Consider the following 16,103-nt stretch of genomic DNA (forward strand, 5'->3'; position numbering starts at 1 on the left):
AAGCTTACAGCATGGGAACAGTCTGACAGCACCTCATGATGCAGGAAAATCCTTCAACTCTCACTGCAAACCACACCGCCTCTTGAAGGCAGCACCCTCTTCCCTAGCTGTGATGGTTTCCCCAGTATTTCCTGTTGTACATTAACTTGTCAGAAGGGGAGGATGAGCCCCGTAACCATGGTGTTGCTCTCTGGGCTTCATTTCATACAATAACAGGAAATGGTCTTAACAAGAGTAGTAATTCTAAGTTGCTTTGGAGAAAAAGAGAAAGAAAGAAAGAAAGAAAAAAAAGGGGGGGGAGAGAGAAAAAAGAAAAAAAAAAAAGGAAAAAAAAAAGAAGAAGAAAAAGAAGAAAAGGAGGAAAAACAACCAAAGCCTTTATTTCCAGTCCTTGACTGTGCATTTTACATGTTTCAGTAGACTACATTTTATAAATGCTACTTTGGCTTTACTCTAAGTGCACAAATGCTTGATACACAAGATTACAAATGCCTCACATGCTGCTCTTCCTCTCTCCAGGGCCATCAGACAAGGCTCAGGATGCTGCTTCCAATATTTTAGCAAAAGATTAATGCTTAAGTGATTGGAAATAGCTAATAGCTCTTTCATCTTTTTAACATGGCAACATTAATAATGTAAACCAAAGTAATCCAACAACAGAAACCTTTTTGATGTCAGTAGTTCAAATGAGCATTTCTGTACTGATTCAGCGTTTTGACCACAGATTTAAAGTTAAAGCTCAGACCTGAAGTCTTTCATGTCTTCCTACAGCACCTAAAGGTACACTGCAGAAGGAATCTGCCCACGACTCATTACTGCTCTTATCCAAAAAAGGAAGAATCATATTTCACTGCTGTTGGGACAAAATTTGAATCTCCAGCTTCACTGGTGGTACCAGGTAAGACGGGGGCCTGGGGAAGAATCAGAACCTATTCTGAACTCTTCTTTGGGGTATTTAGCCATTTTTTAAATATATAAATATATATATATATTTACTGTGTCAGTACGTTTTGAAATATCATTTCAAAGCAATAAAATTCAAAATTGACGTATTATTTCAAAGAAAAATACAGTTATTTTGCTTATACAATAATAATAAAACATTCTGAGTAGTTTTCTTTGTTCATGATTTGGATTTCAAATGACTTTCAAATATCTTCCCACTACCCAAATCTTCGCTTCCTGGTGAGTGCAGTTTTATCTCCCCCGCCCCCTGCTTTCCTCTTCACGTACTTCATCTCCAGTTTGCATTCCCTGCCCATTTCCCTCTATAATGTTTCTCCACAGGATCATTTTACATGGCCGCTACAGATTTTATAGAATCATAGAAACTGCAGAGTGGTTTGAGCTGGAAGGGATCCTTAAAGGTCATCTAGTCCAACTCCCCTGCAGTGAATAGGGACACCTACAGTGAGATCAGGTTGCTCAGAGCCCCGTCCAGCCTGACTTGGACTTCAATTTGAATCCTGTGCTCGACTTCCACATAGTCAGATCCTAGTTCTGCTGTAATCCATCTTCCTCTATTTGCTAAGTTAGGCAATAAAAAAAAGAATATATAATTTGCTGGGGACTAGGCTGGACTGCAAAATCTAGATTTCATTTGAACGATGCTCTGCAGGCAAAGAAAGATTTCAGAGAAGTTGATTGCTCTGCTAAAAAAAGAAAAGGGCAGAAGCAGCTGTGACATGCTCATCCAGACCCCAGTTGGCAAGCTTAGGGCTGCTTGCAGCAAGGTTTTGGCTCAGGTTCATCTTCATTTGCAGCGATTAAAAGAATAAGAGCATGGCTTGTGTTTGGAAGGATCAAAGGCATCAGGCGTGTAGCAAGTAGGTTATATCTTCTCCTGTAAGTTCTGATGGTTTCCTCAGTACGTCTTGATTTCTTGTTGGACTACTTCCAACAGTAGTTGCAGTTTGTGTGTAAGATAATCTGAAGGGTGAAAAAACAAGGAAAGTTTAATCTGGACAATATCCTATGCTGTGGATGAAAATCAGAATGTTGGCCCGGGATGCATGGAGCAGATTTTATGTTAGCAGATCACTGAATCTGTTTTCTTTCTTGCTGTATGCTTTTTCCTGTTCACTGGCTACCAATATATCTCAGCCCAGCACCATATCAAAAGAATTCAGGATTCGTAATTGAAATTAGAAGTTAAAATCAAAACCAGGCTCTTGTTTTAGAATAAATCACTGTACTGGTGCTACCACAGCTACACGTAAGGTAAATCTGTGCCATGCATTGCATGGGGAGGAAATGTACTTCATTTCCACACCCACAACTACACCCAAACCCATGCTGTTAAACACATGGCCCCTCCACCAGGCAGCCTGCGCCATCCTTTCCTACCACTCCACTCTCCAGCCTTTCAGCAAACGTTTGTGCATGGGGTTACAGTGCCTGCCCCTCGCTCTCTCCAGACCAGTTTTTGATCTTTTGTTCAGTTTCGTCCAAATTTGACAGAGATACTGATCTCACAGATATGACAGTGGAAGCAATCTGCTTGGTTCCTCCTGTTAGTGGACCTCAACCCCATCTTTCCTAAAATGATTAGGCTGGATTATGAGTACGTTCACAAACAGCAACCCTGAGTGTGCTTAGGTCCGGGACACTGAAACCCAAGAGCATACTTACAGAGCAGTCTGTGGCAGCGGTTTAACATTTTCCTGTGGATTACGAGGTAGTAGACTGGAAAGCCACTTAAAACCATGGTGCATCCAATGCTAATGTTTACAGGGTCTGAGTAGATAGACATTGCCACTGTGAAGAGGCAGATGACGGTAAAAGAGACTGGAACAAACAGGGGGACCTGGGGAAAGGAGCACAGGCAGAACTGGTCATAACAGCCAGCACAAGCTATAGTCACGTATCCATTCTAAAGAAGAGAAGAAAAATCTGCCCTGCACACTACTTCTGTACAGTCTGTTGTGAATGAGTAGGATGCAGAGAACAAAAACATTCTCATGCCAGGCTTGAAGCCCACAGTGTCCTGCAAGGGGTGTGCCTCCTTCCATGCACACAAACAGAAACCTCATCTCGTTTGCAACCAGATACCATGCTGGAGAGAAGTCAACCACAGCAGCTCACTCTGTGTACAGTACGCATGCATGTGCACACAGGTACACCCCTAAACTTGTCACCTGTGGCAGCTGCTGGTGGAAAATCTGAAGCCAAGAGCAAAATTCCTTTGAACAAACTGATCTTTGGTTGTAGCACTTGTGACTCACTTTGAGCTGCCTCCAGCCTGCCTGAGACCTACTGCAACCAAAACAGGATAAACCAGACACCCAGCTCTGCAGCACCTGCGCCAAGAATGCGGCTTTCAGTGACACCCTGCTGAAGGACCAAAACAGCACTCAGCAGTTCAGCCTCATTCTTTTGGGTGAGTCAATTCATCTGTGCTATTTGGAGGGTAAAACCGAATAAGTAAAAAGCTTTCCTTCTTCTTTAGATCCAACCTCGGCCAAATTACTCCTCACCACAACTGTTAGAGCGAAGGAGCTGCTGACCTCACCTTGGTTGACAATCTCTTTTCTGGTAACAGAGATCACATTTTGGATGCTGACCATACCGAGCTGGGGGAGATCAGTTGCCGTAGTGATGGCAGCTGTCCAGCCACCAAACTTGCATGCTCTCCCTGCCTTTCGAGCCGGAGCATCCTTTGCCAGCATCTCCTACGTGCGGGTATTCAGGCAGCACATCTGTCTGAGCGATGTGTGAGGGGACTGCTCTCTCCCCTTACTGGTGTTTTCTTACAGTTTTCAGCTAAAAATGCTACAGGAGAAAAGTACCAGCACAGTCTCTTATCACATTATTTGTTCTCTGTAAGCGAACTGCTGTTGGAGGAATAAATATTTCTGACCACTGGAGAGCAGCACTCGCACACATCACGTTCTCGCTGTTCTTCCCTCTTACAGATAACCGTACTTCAGGTTTGAGGGGAGGTCTAAAAAATGGGGAGAGAGAGGAAGAGACCAGTAATACATTTCTCCCCAGAATACCGATTTAAAAGAAAAAAATCAAACTCATTAAAAATCTGAGTCTGGGTGACTGCGTGAGCCTGCCAGTCAGCAAGCTGGGAAGCCTCAAGCTCTCTGCTAAATATGCTGTCTCCAGCAAACACCAAGAAGAAAAATTACCCCAAATTCTGCATCAGGCCTCACTCAGCTCGAGGAGGAGCCCTGGGAGTGGTGGAAAGTGCTTCTTTCTCCTGAGTTTCTGGCTGATCAGCTGCCCAGTGCCTGTGGCCCCAGAGGTCTCCTCTCCTCTGCAGGAACTGGCTGCAGGCAGCACGCAGGCGTGACTGGAGAGGGGAACACATTGTGCATGGCCCCAGCCAAATGCCGCCTGCAGATGATCTGACAGTGGGAGAGATGCCTCGAGCAGGGGCTCTAAAAGCCATGCCAGCTTTGGGGACTGAGCGCTCCCCACGAGAAAGACACCAGTAAAGAGTTCCTGGAATGGAAAAAGGGGACAGAGTGTCCTCCAGCACCAAATCCTTGGAGGAGTGGGGAGCTGAACTCCCTTGGCTGCTCTCTTCCCTCTGTCCACTTCTAATGCTTTTCATTGCTTAAGGCCACAGGTCTCACGCATTTGAAACATGTTGGAGCTGTGCGCATGAATGTACCATGCATGAGGCAGCTCCTCAAACCCCTTGGGCTGCCTGTACTTGTAGTTCATTCAACAACCCATGGACGTCGGGTGTGGCCGAGGGTCAGAGAGCTGTGCTCAAGCTGTTTAACACTGTATGATACTTCTGTGCCAGGCCATGATTTCTCATAAGTCAGGTTTATCCCAGGTTCCATCTGGCAATGTTTTTTTCCCCATGACATCCTTCTGCTCCTCGCTGGGGCTAAAACATACCTGACACTGACATCATGTCCAGGCAAAGGTCCCTTCCTGCAGCTGGTGACCCCGTGTAGAACTGGTTTTAATAGAATTTACCACATCTGGTTGTTTGGGCACACCAGTCAACCTTGGCATTGCCCCACATGCCTTACAGAGAAATAGGGATTTAGAGCCCTCAGAGCCTAAAGGCAATCACGGCCACATAATGCTATAATTCTTTGAGAAGAATACATAAAGAGAAAGAAAAATGACAGGCACATTTTCCAGGCTGTTAGATACAAGCCGTGGATTACCTTGAATGGGCTTTGCAGCTCCGGGTGACGGTAGCGATGGACAATGAGCCCAAGGGTGGCTAATCCTATGAAGAGCCATCGAGAAAAGCTGAAGAAGTTTAGTAGATGATAGATATCTCCAACACACACCATGGCAGTAACCAAAGGGAGCTGAGCATTGAGAAGATGAAATACAGTTAGTTAATTAAACCTTGCTGTGGTCCTCAGACAGGGAAGAGTAACGAGGATCATCTCACCCAGCCCCCCTGCAATCACAGGTAGCTACTTCACAGGCCCAACATTTCAGAGGCCGACAAACATGGTGCAAAGCATTCTCACAGGTTGAAGAGTGCTGGTCAAAGACCTAAATACAAAATTACAAAGCTACAGAAAGGATGGAGAGCAACAGCATGGTTAATGCTCTATGTCATAGGCAAGGCAATTAAAACAAGCGTGACCCAAATGCACCGTAACAGTGTTATGATGGACCATTGCTGGGAAAAATGATGAAGGGCAGGGAGGAACAACCCAAATCTGAGAGCTTTTCCACAGAAGCCCACTTCTTGCATTCCCACTGAACCTTGGAGTTTCAGTTTTTCAAGTATCCGAAGGGTGATAGAGAAGTTTCCATAGGAAATATCAAGCAGCAACTACAGCAGATGGCAGGGACAGTGCTTTGAAACAATACGTTCAAGGCAACAAGGTGGGAACTTTGAGACAGTGGGTTTGAATTTCCATTACTGACATGAGGGGATTTGTTTTTTTGCAAGCTGACAGTGTCCCAACACCCTTTAAAACTTCTCAACATCTCCAGGCTCTGTGGATTGCCACCTAAAACAAGAAATCCAAGGCTGCAAGAAGAGGGATTGTCACATGGGCAGATCTCCTTACCATCAGCATGACAGCAGGAAGGGGTGTATGTCTTCGGATGTGGATCATGGAGAAGAGAGGAGGCCACTGCCCTTCCCTGGAGGCCACAAACAGTGTCCTAGGAAAAGACAGGGAGCTCTACGCATCAGCATCCCTCATCTGCACTAGAAATGAAAAGATCAGTGCTTTGTCTAATCCCATCAGCACAGGTCTTCTATTTAAGGCCACAAGTTCTGCTTTTAACATCAGTTTTAAGTGGACTTGGGAGGGAAAAAAATCTCCAAAGATTTGCAGAGTTGTTCAAGGACCAGTTATATCTGCATGGTGCAAAGCCTACCATTCACTGGTAGTGTCCCCATGGTTAACTAGTTAGAAGTGACCGCTAGTTGAGTGCCACATGAACATGAAGTTGTTGAGGCTGGAAGCAGAAACAAGGCAGTAGGAAGTGGAGGGGTCACAAACTTCAAGTCTTTAGAAGAGAGGTTGGAAAGTTGGTGAAGAGGGGTTGTCAGTCCTGATGCCCATCCCAACAGGAGACTGGGCTTAGGATCAAGGTAAGCCTGCTAGGCTGTGCCACCGCAGCAGCTACACACCAGGGATAATATACGTCTCTGTCTATAAATATAATCTTAATAGAGATATACACAAACTATACAGGGATATAAATAAAGTGCAAGTTCCTCAAAGAGCAGAGGAAGTCTCTTGCCAGTTGTTGGAAAGTAGTTTTGTGTATTACAGAGATGACAGCTACACACAGGGCCAGCCACGAAACAACAGCAGAGAGCTCCTTGCCTCCATTCCTCCTCTGAACTGTGAAAGGGTAATTACGGAGAAGGCACTGCATCCAATTTTATAAACTTAATATCCACAAACACACCGTGCCAGAGCATCAGCTGGGCTGGAGCAGAGCCCAAAGCAGCTGGGGCACGAGTGTGTAACTGTTTTATTGCTGTCTCTGTGGTTTTGCTGGGGTGTGGCTGGCCAGCAGCCAGGGAGGCCCCAGCACTGTTTATATGGCCCTTCTGCAGTGATTATGTTAATGATTCCAGGAGGGGGGAGAGAAGGATGACAGAGACATGTAGAGCCTATGTGCTCTCCAGGGACTTACCGTCCTCAAAGAAAATCACTAGCTAGGGAAGTTAAGCCGGGGAATTCTCCCCACCACATTTAATACAGGACTTGAGGGTAGCAGATCAAATAACTCATTAGCTCTTGTGCTTTGAAACATCCCTTTCATATCAAACGATCTTTCCTTTTGCAATCAAAGCTGTGAAACGGAGCTGGCTCCAGAGAGTTTGCTCAGCTCCTCAGGACCAGGAGGACGCACTTTTCCATGAGCTCTGCCCTCTTCTCCAATTCCAAGGCTCCCCCAAGGACACAGTATAGTCACCAGTGGAGTTGGCAAGATAACTTTTCCATGGAACAAAGTTCTTATTATTGTTCCAACAAGGCTTTGTTGAGCCTCAGCCATTGCTTTGGGAATGACCCAGCCCTGATAATGTTTCACCAAACTTGAAGCAAAGTCCTCCAGAGAGCGCTTGTTTTAGCCAGAGATCCTCAAAACACAGGGACTTGTGCCCTGCAGCAGAGGCCCTGGGTGAAGTCAGCAGACAGTGGCTCTGCTTCACCAAGCAGCTGCCATGTCAACAAAGCATGTAGTTCATCAGAAATGTTGATGTTTTACTTCAAGCTAGACTATAAACTGAGAGGGCAGGTAAAAACCTTGGTTTTCTGCCCAACCAGAGGAGAGTTTAGACTTGGCCAGGAAAGGGAGGAAGATACCTTTAGATAGCCAACAGTGTCCTGCAGCCTACATATTGGGAGTCAAAGGCCTCGATTTTCCCACAAAATGCCATCCAAATGATTGTCAGGTGCACAGGTCATTGGTGCTTCCCTCCAATACATTAAGCCAAAATGGAATACATTTTGAGGGATCTGACCTTGAAAATGTGAGGATTCCTCCATTCATGGTGCCAAAGCAGGACAACGCAACGAGGACAGGGACCACTGAGATAAGGTTTGTGCAGGCTTGCTGCACAAAACTCTGGAAGAAGAGCAATTGTGACTGCAGGAACATGTAGTGATCTCTAGATAACATCAGAATCAAGAAAAAAAAACAACTTCCTCCAATGAAGGAGTAAAATACAACTCAAAACCTTGACTTTTCTACTGTCATCTCTTCATAGAATGGCTTTGGTTGGAAGGGACCTCAAAGCCCTCATCCCCATCCTTGCGCCATGAGTAGGGCTGCCACCCACCAGCTCAGGCTGCCCAGGGCCCCATCCAGCCTGGCCTTAGGCACCTCGAGGAGTGGAGTACCCACAGCATCTCTGGGCAGCCTGTGCCTCACCACGCTCTGAGTAAAGAATTTCTTCCTAACATCTAACCTAAATCTCCCTTCTGTCAGTTTAAAGCCATTCTCCCTTGTTCTATCACTATTAGACTATGTAAGAAGTCATGCTCCTCTCACTTATAAGCTACTTTCAATTACTGGAAGGAATCAGTGAGGTCTCCTGGAGCTTTCTCTTCTCCAGGCTGAACAAGCCCAACCCCCTCAACCTTTCTTCCTAAGAGAGGTGCTCCATCCCTCCTGCCCTATATATGCAGGTTCTTTTTCATTACCTTTTAGGAAAGACTAGAAATTAATGTTGTCCAATAATCCAGAGAAACAACGAAGAAAAAAAACAACACAAAAAAACAACAACAACAAAAAACCAACAACTTTTATGAGGAAAACTGTCTCCTAGACCTTTGTCAAGACCACACCCTGCAGTATGAGCCCACCACAATAAAGACTGCTATCAGAAGGGTGACAACTCACCACAGCTACAGCTGGAGAAGCCAGAACTTCTTGTGTTCCCAAGGCGGTGTAATAGGAGATGTTGGTGAGCATATACCCCACAATGACAGTGATCACAGACACAATGACAGCCAGTGGAATGTTTCTGTAAGAAAGGGGAAGAGAGACATGCAGTGAACAAGCTGTTATCTCCTTGTTTTTCACCACTTACTGCAGACTGCAGCTGCTCTTGGTTAGGTGAACCCACAGACTTATTTCCTCCTGTTCTGTTTGCTAGTGCTTGGGGAAGCAGTGGTAGCCCAGGGCTGAGGCACAAAAGCCTCTGTGTCTCCATCCTTACCGTTCGGGTCTGACCAATTCCTCCCGCACAAAGCCAGTCTGGAACCTGTGCAGACACAAGGAGAGGCTCTGAAGCAGCTCTCAGACAGCAATGCACTACGAGTGAGTTGCCCTCCCATCACACCTACCAGCCTGAATACGCGAACATGCCTGCGTAAAAAGCCAAGGGCAGCTTATCTGGAACCAGTGACTGCCTGTCAAAAGCATCCTGGAAGTTTTTGGTGTGGCCTACAGAGGAGACAAACAATATCAGAGATGGGCATATCAGAGATGACATATCAGAGATGGGCGTCCTTCCTGTGGGCCCAAACCTGGGAGAAGCATTTGTGACTTCCCAGGAGCCAGGTATTCAGATTTTTGGTTGCTTTAATTTGCAGTGCTGCATTGGCATGCAAGCTGCATAAACAGTGACAGAAGAAATTCATCATCTCCAGTCTGGCACAAGAGAAATGTCAGGAAGAGCACTGTCTGGATGTGGGAGACCACAGAGAGGAGAAGACCTGAGTTCTCCTGTCCTTTCTTGCAGCCCAACTGCGATTCCCTGGGCTGAGCCCTCTCCCCATCCGCCGACAGCCGGATGCTGGCTCTGTTTGATGCTGTGCAGCCAGCAAGGCAGCTAATGCAGCTCCTCCGGCCCCATGCTGAGCAGAGCATGGGAACCGGGTGGAGGGGCTACTGGCGTGGGAACAGCCCCGCAGGAGGGGAAGTGGGGACACAGGGGGCAAAGCAAACACAGTAATAAAAAGTAGAGGTGATTGGATCAAAGTGCATTTTACCAGCTCCTCCAGTTTTCTTAAAAGTGCTCTGCTTGAAATAAATCTAGGCCAGCACCGAGAAGTGGAAGAGAAATGGTCAGTTTTACAAAGCCATTCTTCAAAACAAAACAAAAATGCAGAGATCAAAGGCAGAATTTTGGTTATGGGGCACATTTTATCAGACCTCAGAACAACAAGGAGAGGCAGGCAGGAGCACGGGGCAGCCTCTTATCTGAAGGAAGAGCAACAAGAGCACAGTCAAAGGGAATTGTATTTCCAACATTTTCAAATCCAAGTGGCCCAAAGTTAGGGTTCCACATCTATATTTGGTTTTCCATTTCAAAATATCTTTAAAAGAAAGAGGCACAGACTTTGGGCGGTTGTTCCTCCCATTGAGGCATCTCAATTGGGTGTGGGGTGTGGAGCACTGGTCTAGCAAGGCTCTGAAACAAATCCCAGCCAAGGGAAAGGCAACAGCAGGGAGGGAAGAATCAAATGGAGCAGGGAGAGGCTGAGGAGCGAGGCAGACTCATTTAAAAACAAGCACAAAAAATGAAGTCTAAAAAAAAAAAAAAGGATTTGAAGAAAACTAAACTAGAAAATGGAATGGGCCTATTGGGGTAGTCTTTTTATACAATAAAGTGATGGCTTATAAGTGATGGCACATAAAAAGGATTTATTGTCTGCAATATATTAATGAGTGATTTAGAGTCCCCCATGAGTCACATTAAATGCAACCTGTCATCCCGGGGTCTCTTGGTGGATTCTCTCTCCAGATGTCACTGGCACTTATCCTCCTCGCTGGAAGGCGGGTGCCAGGGCTCCAGATTGCCATTTGAAGGCATCCCTAACAATGATGGCTCCGGATTTCTAGCTGCGGGGCAGTCCTTCGGTTCAGAAGTGCTGCCTGCCTGAGGGGGTTTTTGCGCATTCAAAGGAGCCAGCTCCTGACATCAGAAAGAAACATGAATGTTGATCCTCCTGCCTTTGTTGTTTCCTCTGCAGAGGAAGGAAATAGCGTGAAGACAGAGTGGGCTTCATCCCCTGAGTGTGAATGCCATGGGCTTGTCTATAAACTGAGGCTTGGATTAAAGCCAGTGCTCTTGTATCAATCCCAGAAGATATCACTGGTAGGTTTTATCTTTTTTTTTTTTTTTCTTCTGGATGTGAGCATGCAATCTTGCATGAGTCCACTGTACGTTTACTACATTACTGCCTATTTCCATTAGGGGATAAAAAGCGTAAGCTGAAGCCATAGGGAGGATAGAGATGCAGTTGGGGACTGGTAACTCCTTACAGGGCTGTGATAGGGTCAGGACACCAAGGAATGCTGGTCACATGTCCCCGATGTCCATGGCACTGCTTTGGAAGGGCTTTGAGCCGTGCTGACAGTGGCTACCCCCAAAGGAAGGGGTCAGCAGAGGAGTGTGCCCAAATGGGCTCATACAGCCCCATTCATTCCCAAAAAGCTGGGAACAGCAGCCCCACAAAGGTGACACAGCTTGAAGCCAACTACCCCACACTCGATCCTGAGCTACATCCAGCTACCACCTACCCTGGGCCAGCAGCATCATCCCCGGCACGATGATGAGCGCGAGGGCCAGCAGCTTGACAACAGAGAGGGCTGTCTGCAGCCGTGCGCTCCAGGTGACGCTCCAGGAATTGAGGGTGAGGACTGCATCTGGAGAGGAGACCATGCTGCAGCCCACGCCTGGCACACGCAGGAAGAAATGCCCCTGCTTTGAGGGTGGTGGGGACAAGGGTGCGCCCTCCCAGAGAGGGTGTTCAGAGCACGAGCAGCAGACAGGATGCATTCAGGTCTTTGGCCCCAATCTCAGAAGATAACACTGCCTGAGGCAGAGAGGCCTCGAGATATGGCGTGGAGGGTTGTACTTACAGTAGCCCAGGAGAGAGACGAGCTTCACAGCAGGGACAGGGGCCGCACAGGGGGCAAAAAAAGGCTCCAGCAGGTAGCGGCCAAATGCCAGAGAGACCACAGCACTGTTGGCGGGCCTGGGGAGGGGAACCAGGCAGGGTCACACTTGGCTCTTGTGGATGGCCTCAACATGGTGGGACAGAGGGAACAAATCTTCCTCACTATGCTTAGCCCCACTCTAGCATGCGGGCCCTTCTTTTTCACAGGTTTTCTCAGTAAATGGGTTAAGAGGCACGTGATTCAAGAAGATTAATTCTTAACTCAAAAACAAAAGTTGAGATGAATCACACACGGCACTGCTGTGTGGTTCGTGTGTCCTGCTTCATCTCAGAACATGGAGGACAGGCCATTGGGAGGGAAGGGTTTGCTTTTTCAGGTGGAAAAAAAAAAAGTACTTTACAAATTTCTAACTTATTGTTTAATTTGGGACTAAGCCAGAAAGTCTTTTTTTCCGCAAAAGAATGTGAGAAGCTTCACAATGGAAGAAAAATCAGAAACTAACTTGTCATTTGCTTTCAGTTGCCAAAAAATACCACAGCTCTTGAAGGATACCAGCTGTCAAGGTAGAAGACGGAGATTCCTCAGGCACACATCACAATGAACACATGCAGCTATTTGCTCGCTCTGTCTTCTTCCTTTTATCACTGACAGTCTTTGAAAGTTATCCATGTGCTTTGGTTTTTTTCGCCCATTTCCTTTACACACTACTTCATTCTGTTACCTGGCACCATAACTAAATAACAAAAAAACCCACCAAGCCACAGCCAGCAAACTGCAGAGCACCCAGAAAAAGTCAAATAAACAAAATCTCCTACCTGATAGCAAAAAACTCTGCCCACAGAAACAAGAAACTTGGCAGAGGCCCCAGGGTCTCCAAAATATAGATGTAATGTCCTCCAGACTTGGTGATCCTTGTTCCAAGCTCTGCATAACACAAGGCACCTGGCAAAGTTAGAGTATAAATGAGCTGAGTAAATCATCCTTTGGATTTCCTCTTTATGACTTTCAGAGCCTGAAGGAGTCTGCTTAAAATAAGTAGTAAAGCAGAGGAAGAAGAAGTTTTTAGCAGAATCATTCCATTCCAAATTTTTGTGTGTTATGGTGTTTAGAAGTCAGTTCACTCTTCTGGCAGAAGGAAGGAAAATTTCTACTGTTTTGGTTAATGATACAACTTGTCCAGGGAAGTCATGTGGAAAGGTGTGAGAAAGATCCCTTTTGACAGACGTCCCACAGGTTTGAGTTATCACCTCTCTCCCACACTATGTGGTGGACAGGAGATGTTTTACAAGAGATCACAAATGCTTCAGGTCTTTGAGCAGGATGCCCATGCGAAGGGGCTGAGTGCTGTGGGGGTATGACCCACAGGGTGAGATCACCCCATCTGCTTGTCCCAGCCCAGGCAGCCCTGTAGGAACCCTGGAGTGGTACAGCTGTGCCCTCCCTCTTGCACAGGGATCACTCATGGTCGTGCCAATGGCAAAGATCCTGGTTTTTCTTGCCTCTCTGTGAATCTGTACCAAATCCATGTCCAAAGTCTCAAGCGTAGACAGATCCCTCACATTTAACCCAGTGGGTTCCCTGTGCTTCAAGCTTGTGTTTTAAGTGCTTTGCTGAAGTTTGGCTAGAAGAACAGAACAAATTTAGCTACGAAACACAACAACTTGACAAAGAGGCAGCCAGGCCAGAAAAGGAGACCAAAGGATGCCTCCCTGTGCAGGGGTTGGGCTCCATGACCAGCACACACCTGATCACTTTTTGTTCTGCTCGGTTAAAAGAGAATCTGTGATTTTTCTTCAGGCAAAAATAGATCTTTCCCCAGTCAACCACGCACAAGCTGTATCCCACATGTGCAGTAAAGGCAGACTATGCTCAGCAGCACATACAACTTGAAATACTGGTAGGCATAGCAGAATCTCTCCCAGATAAATAATTGAACATCTCAATTTCTAAATGCCACATTTAGAAATGTCTGATTCCAAGGTGTTTTGTCCACATGGAGAATTTCTTCTTTCCTCTTTTGTTTTTGTTTTTCCAAGTGGTGAAAGAGGAAGAACTTTAAAGTTACCCACTGAAATAAATATCAGCTTTCTCCCCAGAGCTGTGAGATCCTGCACTTCTCCCAGCGGCACCTTTGGAGGATTGCTGAGGAGGTGCTTGCATACAGTTAATGAAGAAAACTAAAAGCTGTAGCTTTTTTTTTGCATGGTAACTGTAAGAGTTACATTATTTCAGAGGAACTGAAATTAACATGTCTCCAAAAAGCGAGACAAAAAGTGGTCCTCTGTGAGACAGGACCAGCATTAAAAGCCAGCATCAGAGCAAACAGACAGTGCTGATATCTGCTCCATCTCCTGGCTCTGGGGTAGCACCAGTCTCACCCAGAACATTTAGGACAGACAGATATCCACCTAACCCAGCAAAGATGCTGGTGACCCCCAGCCTTAGCAATCCTTTACTTTCATGGTATTCAGAACGGGGAAAATTTTGCTCTGTTCCCCTCCCAGCATTTTACACTTTCAATTTTGTTGGCTCCCCTCACCTGCCGGGTGCTCAAGCAAAGGCTGACCCAACTTCCCACTCACCAAACATGGAGAGAAGCCCACAGGAAAACCACACCACCAGGGAGAACCCCACGGTGCCGGAGTTTATCAGCACTCCTTTAGGGGAGATGAAGATGCCACTGCCAATCATGCTGCCAATGAGAAGCGAGAAAGCCCTCAGCAGAGTTATCTTTTTCCTCAGAAAGACAGCCTCCTCTTTTTTCCTGTCTTTCCCCATGGCTCCTCTTCTAACCCCAGAGGAAGGTATGCATTTAGGAGACACAGGGCGCCTCAGCTGTCTTCAAGGTTCACCTGTAAGACAAGGAAAGAGTGAGGGATCTGGGGGTCTTCTGTTCAGGACAAGATTTTTTGCAGCAACCTATCAAGATCTGTGGAGTCCTCCCCTGCCTTGAGATTCACCCAGCAAGCAAACCACTGGTTCATTTAATGAGGCCTAATCTGGGTGGGCATCCATATTGGCACAGTGGCAGAAAGGACATTTCAAGTCACAAACTTAGTAATCAAGACCTTGGAAACCACTTATGCTATTTTTTATACTATTATTTCTTTTTCAGAGGAGCAAACAGCCCTGTTAATTGAGGTACACAAAAGATTTAAGTTGTTTCAATTTCCTATCCAACCTCGATGAATGAAAGAACCCTGACTGCAGCTTTATCACAAAGGCTTTGTTTCATCAGCATTTCTTAATATAATGTCGAGACCTTATATTATCAGATCACTGAAGAGCCAAGGATAACTACTGCTGTCAGTTATAAGATAGAGGACAGACAGTCACTGATACCAGAGATGGTTTTTGTACTATTAATATGAAAACCTCTCTGAGTTACAACAGCACAAACAAGGAGCTTTTCCAAGAAATGAGAGAACTTCAGACACTCCAGGGATCAAGTCGGCTGACATCAATCAAGCTCTTATGCTGCAGTGAACTCCCACTCCATCACTCCAGCCCCTGTCCCTCCACAACTCAGTGGCCTTTGGCTGCCAGGACAGCAATGTCAACGAGCCTCACTTCCAGGCAGTTAATGACAAGAAACAGAGGCCACAGCCTGTGCTCAGGGTCTGTTTGTGGTGGGGAATTGTTCTTCACTTTCCTTCAGTTCTGGGCTGGTGCCTTCACCAGGAAACTCCACTTAGGTAGGTAAGGCAAATTCAGGTCAGACAGCACAGCCTAATTTGCTGTAGCAAACACGTTTGTAGTTACCCTAACAGCAAGGTGGGCATTTTATGGTGCTAATCAACCCTGCTAGAGCAGAAAAGACAGACATAGAGTGATTTGGATCCCATTCTCCTGTCTGCCACACACCCCTTCCCCACTCACACGCACTGCCTCTGTGTTTTTTCATTCTAATGCTGTCAGTCACAGATATGGCCAACATTTGTCCCAGCCTCATGATTGTGTGCTATTGCAAAGAGAGACAGGACAACATCTTCTCCATTTCTTAACTTACTTAATAATTCTATCGGTGTGCTTGTGAGCAGGCACACGTCAAGCCCGAAGTTACTTTCCTCACAGACCACGTTCTCTATCCCCACAGTTCTGAGGGGACATTTCCTGCTGTCCCTCACCCACGACACTGCTCTGCATGTCCCATATGAACCCAGTGTAACTGAGGGCTTCTGCCCCACATCCTTGCTCATCTCCCTGCTGGAACAAGCAGGGGCTATCGCTTTTCCCATATCACACAGATGAACAGCAAATACACAAAGCCTTCCAGCAGCGTTATC

At 46.3% G+C, this 16,103-nt stretch overlaps 1 protein-coding gene across 3 annotated transcripts; it reads right to left on the reverse strand.

Moving 5' to 3' along the window:
• Positions 1-1,335: 1,335 nt before the first annotated feature.
• Positions 1,336-15,796, reverse strand: LOC136052780 (cystine/glutamate transporter-like). Of its 3 annotated transcripts, none has more exons than XM_065743150.1 (12): positions 14,400-15,796; positions 12,633-12,759; positions 11,779-11,894; positions 11,437-11,562; positions 9,255-9,354; positions 9,128-9,172; positions 8,809-8,932; positions 7,928-8,031; positions 6,009-6,105; positions 5,139-5,288; positions 2,632-2,806; positions 1,336-1,929 (listed from the first exon to the last, which is right to left on the reverse strand). In XM_065743150.1, the coding sequence occupies exons 1-12, from the start codon at positions 14,593-14,595 to the stop codon at positions 1,865-1,867; spliced, it is 1,425 nt and encodes a 474-aa protein (XP_065599222.1). In that variant the 5' UTR covers positions 14,596-15,796; the 3' UTR covers positions 1,336-1,864. The 3 variants fall into 3 exon arrangements, with proteins under 3 accessions (XP_065599222.1, XP_065599221.1, XP_065599223.1); XM_065743149.1 differs by having other exon boundaries at positions 7,928-8,052; XM_065743151.1 differs by lacking the exons at positions 9,128-9,172; positions 9,255-9,354; positions 14,400-15,796 and having other exon boundaries at positions 7,928-8,052; positions 12,633-13,023.
• Positions 15,797-16,103: the final 307 nt, after the last annotated feature.

This window comes from Cyrtonyx montezumae, unplaced genomic scaffold (assembly GCF_038088225.1).
Source record: "Cyrtonyx montezumae isolate F1298 unplaced genomic scaffold, pur_monq_1.0 scaffold_3, whole genome shotgun sequence".
Classification (NCBI taxonomy): domain Eukaryota; kingdom Metazoa; phylum Chordata; class Aves; order Galliformes; family Odontophoridae; genus Cyrtonyx; species Cyrtonyx montezumae.

Bases quoted from the DNA above. Each gene is read 5' to 3' on its own strand.
- LOC136052780 (XM_065743149.1), bottom strand. From the start codon at position 14,595: ATGGGGAAAGACAGGAAAAAAGAGGAGGCTGTCTTTCTGAGGAAAAAG. The intron at 8,053-8,808 runs GTGAGTTGTCAC...ATGTTCCTGCAG, and splicing joins CTTCTCCAGCTGTAGCTGTG to TCACAATTGCTCTTCTTCCA. The intron at 2,807-5,138 runs GTAATCCACGGC...TCCTTTCCCCAG, and splicing joins AGCTGCAAAGCCCATTCAAG to GTCCCCCTGTTTGTTCCAGT.